This window comes from Vicugna pacos, chromosome 1, assembly GCF_048564905.1.
Source record: "Vicugna pacos chromosome 1, VicPac4, whole genome shotgun sequence".
NCBI lineage: Eukaryota > Metazoa > Chordata > Mammalia > Artiodactyla > Camelidae > Vicugna > Vicugna pacos.
In genome coordinates this window covers 59,480,429-59,493,844 of record NC_132987.1, presented here as the reverse complement: position 1 = coordinate 59,493,844, position 13,416 = coordinate 59,480,429, and the positions used below count along the sequence as shown (strand labels likewise).

Sequence of the window (13,416 nt, the reverse complement as noted above, 5' to 3'; positions counted from 1 at the left end):
GATATGAATAGTACTTTAAGGGATTTTTGGCTTTGCAACCTTCTCTAGAACCTTATACAAGAAAAACACTCCTCCTCTGCATCTTTATAAGAATGATGAAGTATACAGCTTTAAAGTGCTTTTTATCATTAAAGTGCCTCCCCACCTTTGGGGACTCTTGCTTCTTGGTAGATTGTTGGAAAGAAGCTAAAAGAGCATCTCAGAATGTCCTCGGTGGCTTTGTTCGGCGCCTGTTCGTGGAGCAGTTTTGAAGTGGAGGCCAAAGAGATCTGAGTGAAGCAAGGAGACTCGGTCTGAGTAGCAAAGAAGCGGGAGAATATTAATTTTTGGTGTCTCCAGGAGTATTCCCACTCCACCCCACCAAAACAAAAGGAAACAAAGATGGGAATGCAAAGAGAAACAAAGTCAGTGGGGGACGTGGATAGAAGAGGAGGAAGCAGATACATGAAAAGTTACTGCAGCAACTAGGAAGAGAACCTCAAACTGTGACCATTAAATAAGATTGGTAAATACCCTTCTCTTTTCTCCTTTCTGCTTGTAAATAAAACCATACCCAGCTCGGAGACCCCTTCCATAATCCCGCCTAGAAAATCTTACTGGATTGATGCACAGTCCCACTCCAATCCATTTTCTAGTTTGCAAAGGAAAATCCGGTCCAGCGTTTATTTTTAGCAGCGCTCCCTGTGACCGAATGCTCCAGCTCTTCAGCGGGGATAACTGAGGACCGTATTGGGGAGAGAAGCAGAGAAGGGCGGGGGAGCGGGAGGCGGCGAAAAGGAGAGGGGGGACGCCCTGCGCATGCGCGCCAGCGCCTATGCAAATCTGCTGTACATCCAGAGAGCAAAGTGGGATGATCTGTCACTACACCTGCAGCACCACGTTCGGAGGACAGCTCCTGCTTGCAGCTTCCGGACCCAGGTAAAAAAACCAAAAAACTGAGCGGGCACCGTGCATGCATATCAGTACCAGGGCTCAGCCTATCCCTTGTTGAGGCAATCTGCTGCTGCTGCTAAGTGTCCTTTGGTGGCTGATTGCAGCTTCAAGGTTTAAGAAATCCCATCTTTCAGGAAGCCTGAGGGGAAGAAAGGAAGTACGGGCGAAATCACCAGATTGGCTTCCCAGGTTTGGGAATCTGAAGCGGGCCCACATCTTCCGGCCAACTTCCATTGAACTTCCCAGCACTCGAAAGGGACCGAAATGGAGAGCAAAGGTATGTGGCTGTCCCCATCGGGGGACTTCCCGCTGCATGTGCGTGTGGTCAGGGCAGTCTTCAGCGAGGGGACTGCAGTGCTTGGGGAGCGAGCATCATACTAGGTCGATAGGAGGAGATGCTATGTCCGTTGCAGCACTAGGGAAGTGTGGCAGGAAGGCGACTTCTTTTTAACTCCCACAGCTTGGAAGACAGTGCTTAATACTCCATCAGTTGCGTAGTGAAGTGTGATGAGTTTTTTTTTTTTCCTTTTTAGGTAGGGGGGTGGGAAGAGTCTTTAGATGGTGGGGGAGGAGAGATGTGTTGATAAAGCAATTTCTGTAGAATGGATGGGTTCAGATAAATATATTTCATTTGCTTTCGGATTGCTGACAGGCACGTTTGTATCTGATATCCAATAATGCATTGCTATAGAAAAAAATGTTTGGATTTCTCCACCCCCACCCCATGAAGATGGTATTTCTGGATGTGTATGACCACATCCTACTGCATTTTGAATATATATCGGCAGAGGAATTGGGTCTATTTGAAACAGTGTGCGTTAGAACTGACCTCTAAGAAGAGCAGTGTATCGGAGTACTGCTTGGCTCCAAGCATGATGCATATACGAGTTCTGGATGTGTATGTATTAATATTTCTCCTCATAAGCAAATCTGTATAATATACACATACTAACTGGTAAACGAACTGTAAAAATCAACTTCTGCTGGCATATTTACCTCATAAACAAAATGACTGTTAGAATTGTAAGATTGAGTTTAACTTCATCTATGCAGGTCTCTTCTTCCTCCTCCTCCTTAAAACGCCCACCAGCTTGCAAGAGTCTTGAGTGATGTGGTCAGATATCCAGTAGGAATATTGGATGTATTTAATTCTGCTGAAAGCAGAAGAAATGATGTCAACTTTTATGAAACTATATTCATTACCCAGAACTCGAGAAGCTATATTTGAAATGAGGTTTTATTTTTAAACCAAGAATGTCAGTCATTGTGGTAATGTGCTGAGGATCAGGGAGTGGTGGTGGGTTACCTATTTCTGGGCTGATTAACAACACTGGAGTGTCAAATGATAGCAGGTGTATGCTCAATGAAGTAGCTTATTAGAAGAGTTAAGTATTTGAACCTAGGTAAGCATTTACAATATGAAAATAACTGACTCAACATGGATTCAGACAGGCTGGCAAATTTTAATTTAGACAATTTATTCTGATTATTTGCTGGTGGGCAGTTTCTTGACTAACAATGATGTACATACAGGAGAGAGCCCATGTCTATAAATATACATGAGGCATCTGTTTATTAACTCTATTGTAGAATCCATTTTAGAATGAGAAGCCAAATCTTAATTCAGAGAGGTCTGTAATATTTTAGCTGATTAAGTATTTCTGGAATATAAGATTGACAACAGAGTATCGTTTTACTAAGCTTTTTTTTCCCCTTTTACATAGAGGACACCTGCTATTTGGTTATTAAACTTGATTATTTGGCAAAAGTTCTTGGTAATATTTTTGCCTCAGTTTATAAACCAATTTCTAGACCATTATAAAAAGAGGATGTATCTCTTAGTAATAAATTTTTATTTCTTTCTTTACCCATAAAATATGCTACATGTCACTCAAAGTTCCAGGTGGTTATGTCTCTGATAACAGTAGTATTCAGGCTGTTCTGCCAGTCTTGGGAGTTAAGAAGAGAGAAAGAATCTCAGAAGTATATCTGGGAAGAATCAGGCCAGAAGTTCTATTACAATCCAGATAGCAGCAATAGAGGCGTAATTCCCAGCGTTGACCTAAAAGCAACGAAGAATTTTGCCCCAAGCTCATGTTGTGGTCATTATGCAGAGGTACCATAATTGCTCCAGGCCAAAGGCATGATGAAAGTCCTTATGCATGTTAGTTCTTGGACTTCCTTTTCATAACTGAATTAGTCAGGTAATGATCATATGAAATATGGCTAATTATTTACACATTGGCCTCACTTGCTAAGTTGATGTAAATGGCACAGTTAAAAATGGCAACTAACTTGAAATTTTTATTATAGGAGAAAAAATTGTGTATTAAAAGGAATATATCCATATCCCATTTGAATTGGTACATCTGAAATACTTTATGCTGCCATGTACAAACTTCTTCCCCCAACAGATTCAAATTTAATTCTAGAAAGGCATTCTCAAGTGTAAGCACATGTACTTCTTTTTTTTTTTTTTACTGGAAACCTTTTAATACTCAAAAAGTATTATTACATGATTCAGTTGAGAGTTCAAGAGTTCTCCATCTCAGAAAAATATCTAATGGCCCATTTAATCTTAAATCTTGTTGCCAGCATTTGACAACCTTTGTGTTTCCTCCAGCATTTGAAAACCTTCCTTAGAGCACTTGTTCCAAGTCTCCAGCAAGTTGAGCTTCAGTTATTCACAAATAAGATCAATTTTTTTGCTTCCTGACTTACTGCTTTGCATCACTTCCTGTTACCAGAGTAAAGAGAAAAATAAGTCAGTTGACCTAGCAGTCAATTCAGCGATGTAATTTCAGTGATCTTTCTGTACCGTGGTAATTAAGATTGCCTCAAACGTTTGGGTTGGTGCACAGTCTGGACAGCTTTGACAGAATTTGTGCCTTGCAGTGGTTCACAAACTTTGTTGCATGTTAAAATTATCTGGCATGCTTTTAAAAAACCCTCATGCCTGGTCAAACCCTGTACCAGTTACACCAGAATGTTAGGAAAGGAGAGAGGCATATGTTCAGCCGTGTTTGAGAACCACTCATTTAGACTCCTGATAATAAAAAATGCGGTTTGAAGACTAGCCTTGTAGAATTGCAGGCTCTTGATCTTGACTCCAGGCTTACTGAATCAGAATCTGATTTTTAACAAGATCTCTAGGTTATTCGTACCCACATTAAAGTTTGAGAAGCATTGGTTTACAGGGAGGAAAGAGGTTCTCCCCTCTCTCTCCAGAATGTCTCTATTTTTCCCCTCTCCTGCCTGTACTCCATCCTTTCTTTGTCTAGCTAGGTTCTCACTCTCAGGCCGGCCTGTTAGAAACACCTGTGGAACTTTTAAAGCGTCAAGAAGCTTAGGTCACACCTCTATTAGATATTCTGGTTTAACTGGCTCTGGAGTAGGACCTGGGCTTAGGTATTTTTAGAAAGCTACTCAGGTGATGGAGATGGATAGCCAGCGTTAACCACTTATCTAAGACCTTGCTACTCAAGGCGTAATCCATAGACAAGCAGCATTAGCATCATCTGGAAGCTTGTTAGAAATGCAGAATCTCAGGCCTTGCTCTAGACGTGCTGAACCAAATCTTCACTTCAGCAAAACCTGGTTGTCATTAGTATGCACAGTACAGTTTAAGAAGCACTGCTTTAGACGTTAGGGGACTGATTGCATCTATGAATGACACTGCTCTGGGCATGTCAGTATAGAAGATTTGATATCTTGTAACTAATCAGTATGGAAACTCTTGGATACGTGATCATATTGTAAGTTTTTGGTTTCTTTTGGAAAGAATGGAAATTAAATGCAAAAGAGAGTGTTTGCTTCATGGTTATATGAGAAAATGGACTCACTTTTAAATACCCTCTCTGTTCTTCCTCCAGCCATTTCATTTCAATCCTTTGATTATCTTTAAACACTTACTCTGTAGGTTCATTTTGAGCTCCTGAAAATGTCCATGGTAGTGTGATACTAGACTGCTGAAATCAAGGTGTAGCTTAGAGTGAATATAGCATTACCCTCGTCCCTTTGTCACGTGCCTCTGTTCAATTCTTTTGAGATTCATTTGAGATGCTCCTTGTTCCGCAGCATCTCCCTTGACCTCCCTTACATCTAATTAATATTTACTGGCATGCTTCTCATGACCTAAGTCCTTATTTGCCCCTCACATGCTGCATTTCTTACAGTCAGCATTGTAATTTTTGTGTTCTTTATTTAAACAAATATTTACTGAGCATCTGCTATGTTCCCAATGTCCTTAGTTCTGAGAATAAAAGAAACTAAGGTTCAATCTCCGATCTCAAGATCTCATTCTCATATATCCACTAATAGATTAACTTTCTTGTGGGCATAATGTGAACCTCTAACGTTCCCACAGCTACCCAGGTGCCTGCATCAGATGAAACATTTCATTTACATAGTAGGGACTCAGATTATATGTGTTGAACTGGATAGCCTTAATTAGTTTATCGTGCCATGCTCATGCATCCAGGAGACTGTAAACTGGGAGAGGTGAAAGAAGTTTGGCTACCAGGAACATCAGTTTGGTTCCAGATCATAGAAGGCAGTAACCTGACCTGCTTTCTTCACCGAGAACTGCACATGTGTTCCCAATGAAGATTCAACTGTGTTCTGAGTTTCACACCAGCATTAGAGTGAGGCCAGAGGCATGAACTGATGTATGTAAGTTACAGAATAATCATTTCTCTGAAACTAGAATGGTTCACCCTGCAGGAGAGAAAGGAAATGTCTATGTAGTAACTACTTTATCGGAGCTGGGAAGATTTTAAGGAAAACTACTTTGTGGTTAAAAAACAAACAACTAAAACTCTGAGACCATTGCAGAATAAGCAAAATGTAATTCAGCAGAAAAACGTAACAGAATGGGCATTGAACATAGGAAATCCCTGTTCTCATCTGAGCTCTAATGGTATAACCTTGGACAAATCACTTTTCTTCTCTGAGTCTCAAGATCCTTAAATATTAAAGGGAGTTCATTTCATTTAATTCAGAATATTTGCTGAGTTGCCACGCTGTTCCAGGCTCGTGGTTAAAAGCAGGGGATGGACATGTAAACAGTGTGCTGGGTTGCCCTCCGGGAGCGTACAGTCTGGGGATACATCAGCAGACTCAGGAGCTGATGGCTTCTAACATTGCTGTATGTCTCTCCTCCATTCATCTCTCAGAGTACTGGTAGGGTAGCAGGGCACTAGAATATAACCTTAAAGTGATTAATGGCCTCTACAGAGACAGTTAACATTCCACAGCAGTAATGCCTGCCTTTTGTTACACTTTTAGTTTCTTTAAACAAAACTGTTGTGTGGGAGAACATCGGAACCCTTGCTAATCAGCATCTACTCTAGAAGCTGTTCCGACTGACGGGCTACCAGGCTAGTAACCGATTGTCTGCGTTAGATGGTTATTATGAGGCTGGTTAGCCTTAGTAGTGAGTCTGGAGGTCGCCAGTTAGTTATCTCCTGTCACTCCCTTACCCCTGTCCTTTTATGCCTTTAAGCTTCTGACCCTATTACGTGTGTTGTTTTGTGCCTACTGAGTACTAATAATGGTATATTGGATTTGTTAATATTTGCTTTCCTGATTTGTCACATATTAATAGCCATAAATAACATTTACGAGATGCTCTGTATTTTTCCAAAGGGCTTTTAATATATGTTATTTTCCTTAAAACCCTGCGATTAAGTATTTTAACTTCATTTTGCAGATAACAAAACCGAGGCTCAGAAAGACTAAGTGACTTAGGCAACTCATCTTTATTTCTCTGTAGAATAAGAATTACTATACCTATCCCAAGCCCCATAGCATATAATACCATGATTATGAAATTAAACTCATACCAGTAAAGCATTTGGAGTGTAGAATCATAGTCTTTCATTATTATTAGCTGTGTTTGTCTTTTCATTAGACTGAGATCCTGGGGGCAGGAGGAGAAACTAATCCTTGCCATTTTTGTAGTTTCAGCAGCAAGCATACTGCACAGACACCCAGCAAATCATCTCCATTGACTTCTGCAATGGATTTAATTTACCCAAAGGGATTTTGTTTGTGTTTATTATATATTTTTTGTAGTAACTCCTCAGATACGTGGATATGTCTCTATGTTGCTGGGACTTAGTTTCAAGGCAGTTATATAACATCTTGTGGGTTTGGGGATGGAGATACACTGGGTCAAGTATTACACCTTGGTTGGGTTTAAAACATAGACTGTAAAATCTGACCACTAACAGGATTTTCAGTCAGTGGTGCACATCTGAATCACTGGGTATCCTGTGGTACCCGGGACTCGGATATTTAAGAAGCAGCTCATTTGATTAGGATGTGCACTCTTAATTAGGACTCAACAGATCAGCTACAGGACGATTAATAGGAAGCTGTAGCATGTACCTGTGTCCCTTGTCAGAAATAATACAGGACTCCTGCTGCCTGGACCTTGACTTATGTCATTACCCTCTTTAGTGTTAGGAGACTGTACATGTAGAAGGGAGGAACTAATTCCTGTACTACAGGCTTGGGTTAGAAAACAGACATGTAGATAGATGGCGAGTGTCTGAGGCTAAGAAGACACATTACTTCCCACAGTGTCTTCGTCCTCATCAGTATCTTCGCACGCAGAACGTGGATTTTATTCCAGGATCTGTGTCTTTACTTCTAATTTTAGTTTGCTGTTCTCTCCAGTTACTGTTTGAAACAGTCTCTGTCGCCTTGTCTTTGGGAACGTGGGACTCCCATCCAGGGAGGCCGTGGTATTTTGCTGCTGCGATGCATCTGAGGGCACGCTGGCCGAAGTACCAAAGAATACCTGTTGCCTCTCTGCAGATTTTTTCTTTATTACTTTTTTAAGCAAGTACTGTGCCTGGGTTTTTACCTGAAACAGATCCTACCACCAGATTCAGATATCCATGATTCAGAGAGCACAGATCATTAAAAGTGGGTTTTAAATGTTGTTTTTAATAAAAATAAAAAATAAAAAAAAGGAAGAGAAGCTGCTATTCTGTGGTTAGGTTTTTCTTTCTCTCCTGTTTGTGGACTGGCCATTAGCCTGAGAAGCAGCCCAGAGAGATTAGACTGCAGGAAAAAAATCTAGAAGCCTTCAGAGGCCATTCAGAAGATAACTAAACACATCAAAGTTTCCCTTAACTAGCAGGCAGGAGGAAGCAGAATGCCATCAGCCAGCAACATGTCTGTCTTTCCCTCTCCCGTTAATTCCTACAGTTATTACCCATGTGAAACAATGGGGTTTTTCTTCGATTCCTCAAATACTGATAACATTCAAACATGTTTACCAAACCCCATCACAAGACAAATTTGAAATTCCTTTTTAACTTTTTGAAAACCAAAAATCTAGATGTTTCTGACTTAAAAAAAAAAGTCAAGATATTTTTGCCTTTGGTCTCATTCACATACTAAATTGGGTTTAAATGCTCTACAATTTAGAGAACTTCACAAGACTTATTATGTGATTATTCTAATTATTAAAAATCAGGAAAGTTTAAAATTAGATTATTTAAGCAGTTTTTGTTTCCGCAAAGGCACTTCTTTCCTTTGAAAATATTTTTAACATTTCCAGCACCATTTGAAATTGAATTTGCTTTACTTTTTTCTCCCTTCTGGGATTTGAAAGAGAAATATTTGCTGTGTGTCAAGAGATAGGTTGTCATGTAAATCTTGCTTTATTTGCAAGCCTACAAATAATTCAAAATGAGATGACATGGACTTTAACATCAGCATAAAAAGCAAACTGATCTTGCAAATGTAGCAAAACGCTTAATAACATTGTGAGGAAGACAACCAAAGCAATTTTAAAATGAGATGATTTATTTAATAAGCAGTTTTTATTGAATTCCTATTATGTGTTAGATTCTCTAAGGCTGAGCTTTTTAAACTGGGAATCTATGTTCTGGTGGGATTATGAGATGGTATACAGAGTGATTCACTGAGGCACAGAAAACATGGTGCGTGTTCTGATGAGATAAAACTAATATTAGACGAGATACTGGAAAACCTAGTCCCTCTATTCAGTGCAGGAACTTTGGGGAAAATCTCTTTCTACTCCTGTCTGGAGCTTAGTGTCTTAAACCTTTTTTTTTTTAAACAAAAAACTCTGTTTGCCTATTGATTTCTACTTTATTACAAAGAAATTGCTTTTTCAGCTTGTTCAGAGTCTTCCTTTACTTGATTTTAAACTTGATGTCTATAGAAAACAGGGTGGTCATAATTACCACATTAATTTTTAATGGCCCAGTGTAGGTTTCAACTAGCTTTTTAATGCTGTGAGTTGTGTGTCTGAATTTGTTGAGTCTATAATTGGACTGAGCAATTAATTTGGTTCCATGTGAGAAAGTACTAAGACTAGGGGAGTATGGCTACTTGGCCAGAGTTTGTAGATTACCTGATGATCACACACAGGCCCAGGTATGTCTGAACTGATGGGTGGTTGCAGTGGCCTTGAAGAAAAAAAGATCTTGGCTTGGGAGTCTAGAGATTTGAACTTGAATCCTAATTCCTGCCCCAACTCATTGTGTGAGTCTGAGCTGGTCACTTCCTTTCTCTGTCCTTGTTTCTTCATCTGTGAAACAAGGGTGGATTAAAGGCAAGATTCTTTTCATCTCTGGGGTTCTAAGAACTGGCATTTGTGAGGTGTTCATGTAGGGACTGCAGTGATGATATTCTGTTTAAGGACTTATGGATGGGCCTGGGTCTCTGCTACTTCTTTGGCATTTTTGCTTATCAGATTTTGCATCATGTTTTTGTAATATTTTTCTCACCCAGCTCATGTGTCTTTACAAATAAGATTGGTTTATTTGTACATCAGTCATATGTGAAGTTGATTTGGTGATATGATTTTATCCTCTCTCCCAACCCTAACCAGCACCTTTCTCCTAAAAAAAAAAAAAAAGACAAAAAGAATAATGCCAAGGAATCCAAGGGCTGAGTGTTTTATTGACATTATACAAAGAAGATTTGATTTCCTTTTAGTTCTCAATCATTAGTAATATATTTTTCAAAAATAATTGCACTCAGTCCTTCATTGTCTTCAGACAATTTAAAAACATTCTGTCTCTTCTGATGTTTGATTGTCTACTGATCATTTTAGATAGAAGAAGCCTTTTTTACTTCCAGGTATAAGTTACCCAAGGTCTAAGAGTTTCATCATTAATGAGCTGAATTTCTTGATGGTGCAGAGAATAAAATTTAGTAATGGAAGGAAGTACTTCCTTTAACAGCCACTATCGTGTTTGTGAACATGAGTTATAATCAGAAATACTTGTGATATGATAGTAGTTATAAAAACCAGTGATGTGGATCTATGGACTGATTACAATAATATGAAATTTGTTTGTCCATGGACAAAGAATAGATGGTGATATGTACAGAGGCAATATTTGGGTAATGACGATTGGGTGGTGAGGGTTTTTTCCTTTCTCAAATCTTTCATTGATATTTTATTACATTTTTTTCAATAAAGCATAGTCTACTAGGTATTGGGCTCAGTTATAAACTTTTAAACAGATCTACTACCTAAGCTGAACTCAGGCAAAAAGCTTCATGCTTCATGGTTTCATGCTTTATTCATGTGAGATGCTGAAGGACATTTGAGGAGATAACTGAGTCTTTTGATACCACACCTGTGTAGCTTTTACTGCATATTGGGCACTTTACACATAGTGACTCATTTAATCCTCCTAACAATCCAATGAGGCAGGCACTATTGTTATCCATATTTTAGGGGGTAGAAAACCCTGGCATAAAGACTTTAAGTAATTTTTTTTTCTCGAACTGTTTTAAACATTTTTATTGATTTATAATCATTTTACAATGTTGTGTCAATGCCATTTGCAGCAACATGGGTGCTCCTAGAGAATGTCATTCTCAGTGAAGTAAGCCAGAAAGAGAAAGAGACTTTAAGTAATTTGACTAGATTACACCACTCGTATGTAGCAGGCAGGCTTCAGTCTGTGAGCTTAACCACCACCGAATATCTAAGGCATACTTTGCTCTGGTCTGGTGAGTCAGTTAACCTTCCTTTGTTACTGAAGACTAGTCCAGCTGTGTACGTACACATAAAATGTGTGCAGCTTATTAACTGTCAGGATGCTGATCCCCATTGGCTCAGGCTCACCCAGCCCTGGGCCAGCGAGAGCCAGACTTAGGGAAGCATGAGGAGTTCCTGCCTGCCCTCAGGGGGTTTTAGGAAGGCACCCAGTGCTCTCCTGTGCCTTAGGTTGGCTTCCAACCCTGGGAGCTTATTAAGTAAGTATGTGGTTGCACCTTTCTTCTCTTCTCTCACCTTGAACAGCTGCCCTGCTTATGTGCGAAGCTCAGTTGTACGGGAGAGATTACAAAACCTGAAATCAGACACAGAGCTAGCGACATGTTAGTCCCTCTGACTTGGACAAGATGTGTCTGTGTGTCTTTGCTTCCTCATTTGTACAGTAACTCTTTCAAGATGAATGGGACAAATAATATAAATATATAATATATAATAAATGTAAAATATAATACAATATATAATGTGTAATATATAATACATAATAAATACATATATATTTATGTGAGAACTCAGCACAAAATCAGTACTCAGTGTTAACAGCTGCTGCTGTTGGGATGGTTCTCTGACCCTTAGGCTCACTGCTCCCTCTCTTCCTGTATGGGGCTGGATTCTTGCCTTAAACTCCCCACTGTCCTGTTAGCCCTTTGCATGAAACCAGGTGCAGCTTTCAGTGTCCTTCACACCACGACATGTGACCTTTCCTGATGCAGGACAGGATCCCTACCTGATGCTGGCCACCACTGCCACCTTTCTTACTCTCACAGCCATGTTCCTTCCTTCCCCTATTGTCGCCCCTCCTTCCTACTTGGACCCCAGTTGTGATCAGTCTAGAATTGATTCTGTTCCTTCACACTTTTTTTTTTAGATTGCTGACCCCTGCTGCTTCATTAGTTGTTCCTTCATTCTGTCTAGTTCTAGTTCACTCATTTTTTCCCTCTGGTTGGAACCACCAGAATGCCATGCAGCTATGGTATATGGTTTAAAAGGATAGTTTTTAAGACCTACTGGTTTAAGTCATGCTATAAAAATTAAAGAGTGGTGACAGAAAAATAAAAGAAATTCACTAATCTTTTTGATCAGTTTTGCTTATTTGCTCCCATTGTCTGGCCTAAAATGAAGTTGAGTTTCTTCAGAAGAGAGCACTTGACTGTTGTGATAGGAACGTTGACTGACATTGTTGATTGGGTCCAGGGATCATGCCATTGTTCGGGTCAGAAGAATGAGAACCGCTTTCTGCCCAGTTGTACCTGGTCATGGGTTTTCAACCTTAAAGTATGGGCCAGAATGACTTATAGGCTTGTTGAAACAGATTTCTGGCCCTCACTTCTGTGGTTTCTGACTCAGTGGGTCTGGGGTGGGCCTGAGCATTTACATTGTCTAACAGGTTCCCAGGGGATGCTGATGCTGTTAGTCAAGGGATCATATTTTGAGAACCCCTGGTGTGTCTCGTAGTCTAAGATTCTCTTGTACTTGGGTATTGTATCTAGAAATACATGTACATTTTGCTGAGCATTGAGGAATATTAGAAAAAGGGGTCCTGGAATAGCATTCCCGTGAGGGAACTCTGTAGCTTAAAAGAGTAAGCAAGGTCACATCTAGAAGTCACCCCAGTATCACCCATACCCGTACACTCATTAGTTAATTAATACAAAGATGTTATTAGTAATGTGTACAGATAATACCTGTTTGGAATTATCCATTTATCTGTGCCATGCCCATTGCTTGTCACCAGGATTAGAAATGAAGAAAGATAAAGTTTCTGACCTTATGATGACCTCACAGACTAGTTTTTGAAGATAGACCCCAGAAGCCTAGGAAGAGCTGACAGCAGGCGATGCATGTAAAAATTTAGATTAAATTTCAAGTTTACTTTTAATATCATATCTTCTGTGTGGATTGCTCTGGCTAGGTGTTACAGACTAGGAACCAGTGAGGAAGACAAGATTTATACCCTCTGCTGTTAGACCAGATATGGAAATACAATCTGTGGGAATACAGAGAAAGGAGTCGGCATTTGATCTTGGTCTTACAGGAGAGATGGAATTGAAACACTGGAAAAATATTCCAGGCTGATGTAATAGTATAAGCAAAGATATAGGGTTATTAATATACATGTGGCAACTAGGAAAAGATTAAGTGGTTGGTTAATTCATTTGTATATCTAGCAACTATCTGATAAACTGGGCACTGTTCTAGGTGCTGAAAATAGTAGTGACATGACAAAGTCCCTGCCCTAACGAAGCAGTTAGGGTCTGGGGACAGGATGCAGTCAGTGATGAATCCTGATGGAATGAAAGCTTAGAAGAAAATTGTAGAGGCCTGTTACAAATTACATAATGTAGATGATGATAACATTTCACAAATATTGGTATCAATTGTCTTTTAAAAAAAAGATTCCATCTGTAGAATAGATAAACAAGATTACA

General features: G+C 39.6%; 1 protein-coding gene across 2 annotated transcripts in view; it reads left to right on the top strand.

The window, feature by feature from the left end:
- Positions 1-850: 850 nt before the first annotated feature.
- The window catches only part of FGF12 (fibroblast growth factor 12), a 502,610-nt gene continuing 490,044 nt past the window's right edge, over positions 851-13,416 (top strand). The window contains exons 1-2 of one of the 2 annotated variants that reach the window (XM_006200956.4): positions 851-918; positions 1,068-1,210. In XM_006200956.4, the coding sequence (XP_006201018.1) occupies positions 1,198-1,210 (13 nt within the window). In that variant the 5' untranslated portion in view covers positions 851-918; positions 1,068-1,197. Of the gene's footprint in view, positions 919-1,067; positions 1,211-13,416 lie in introns of those variants that run through there. The other variant, XM_072962847.1, reaches the window with a different exon arrangement.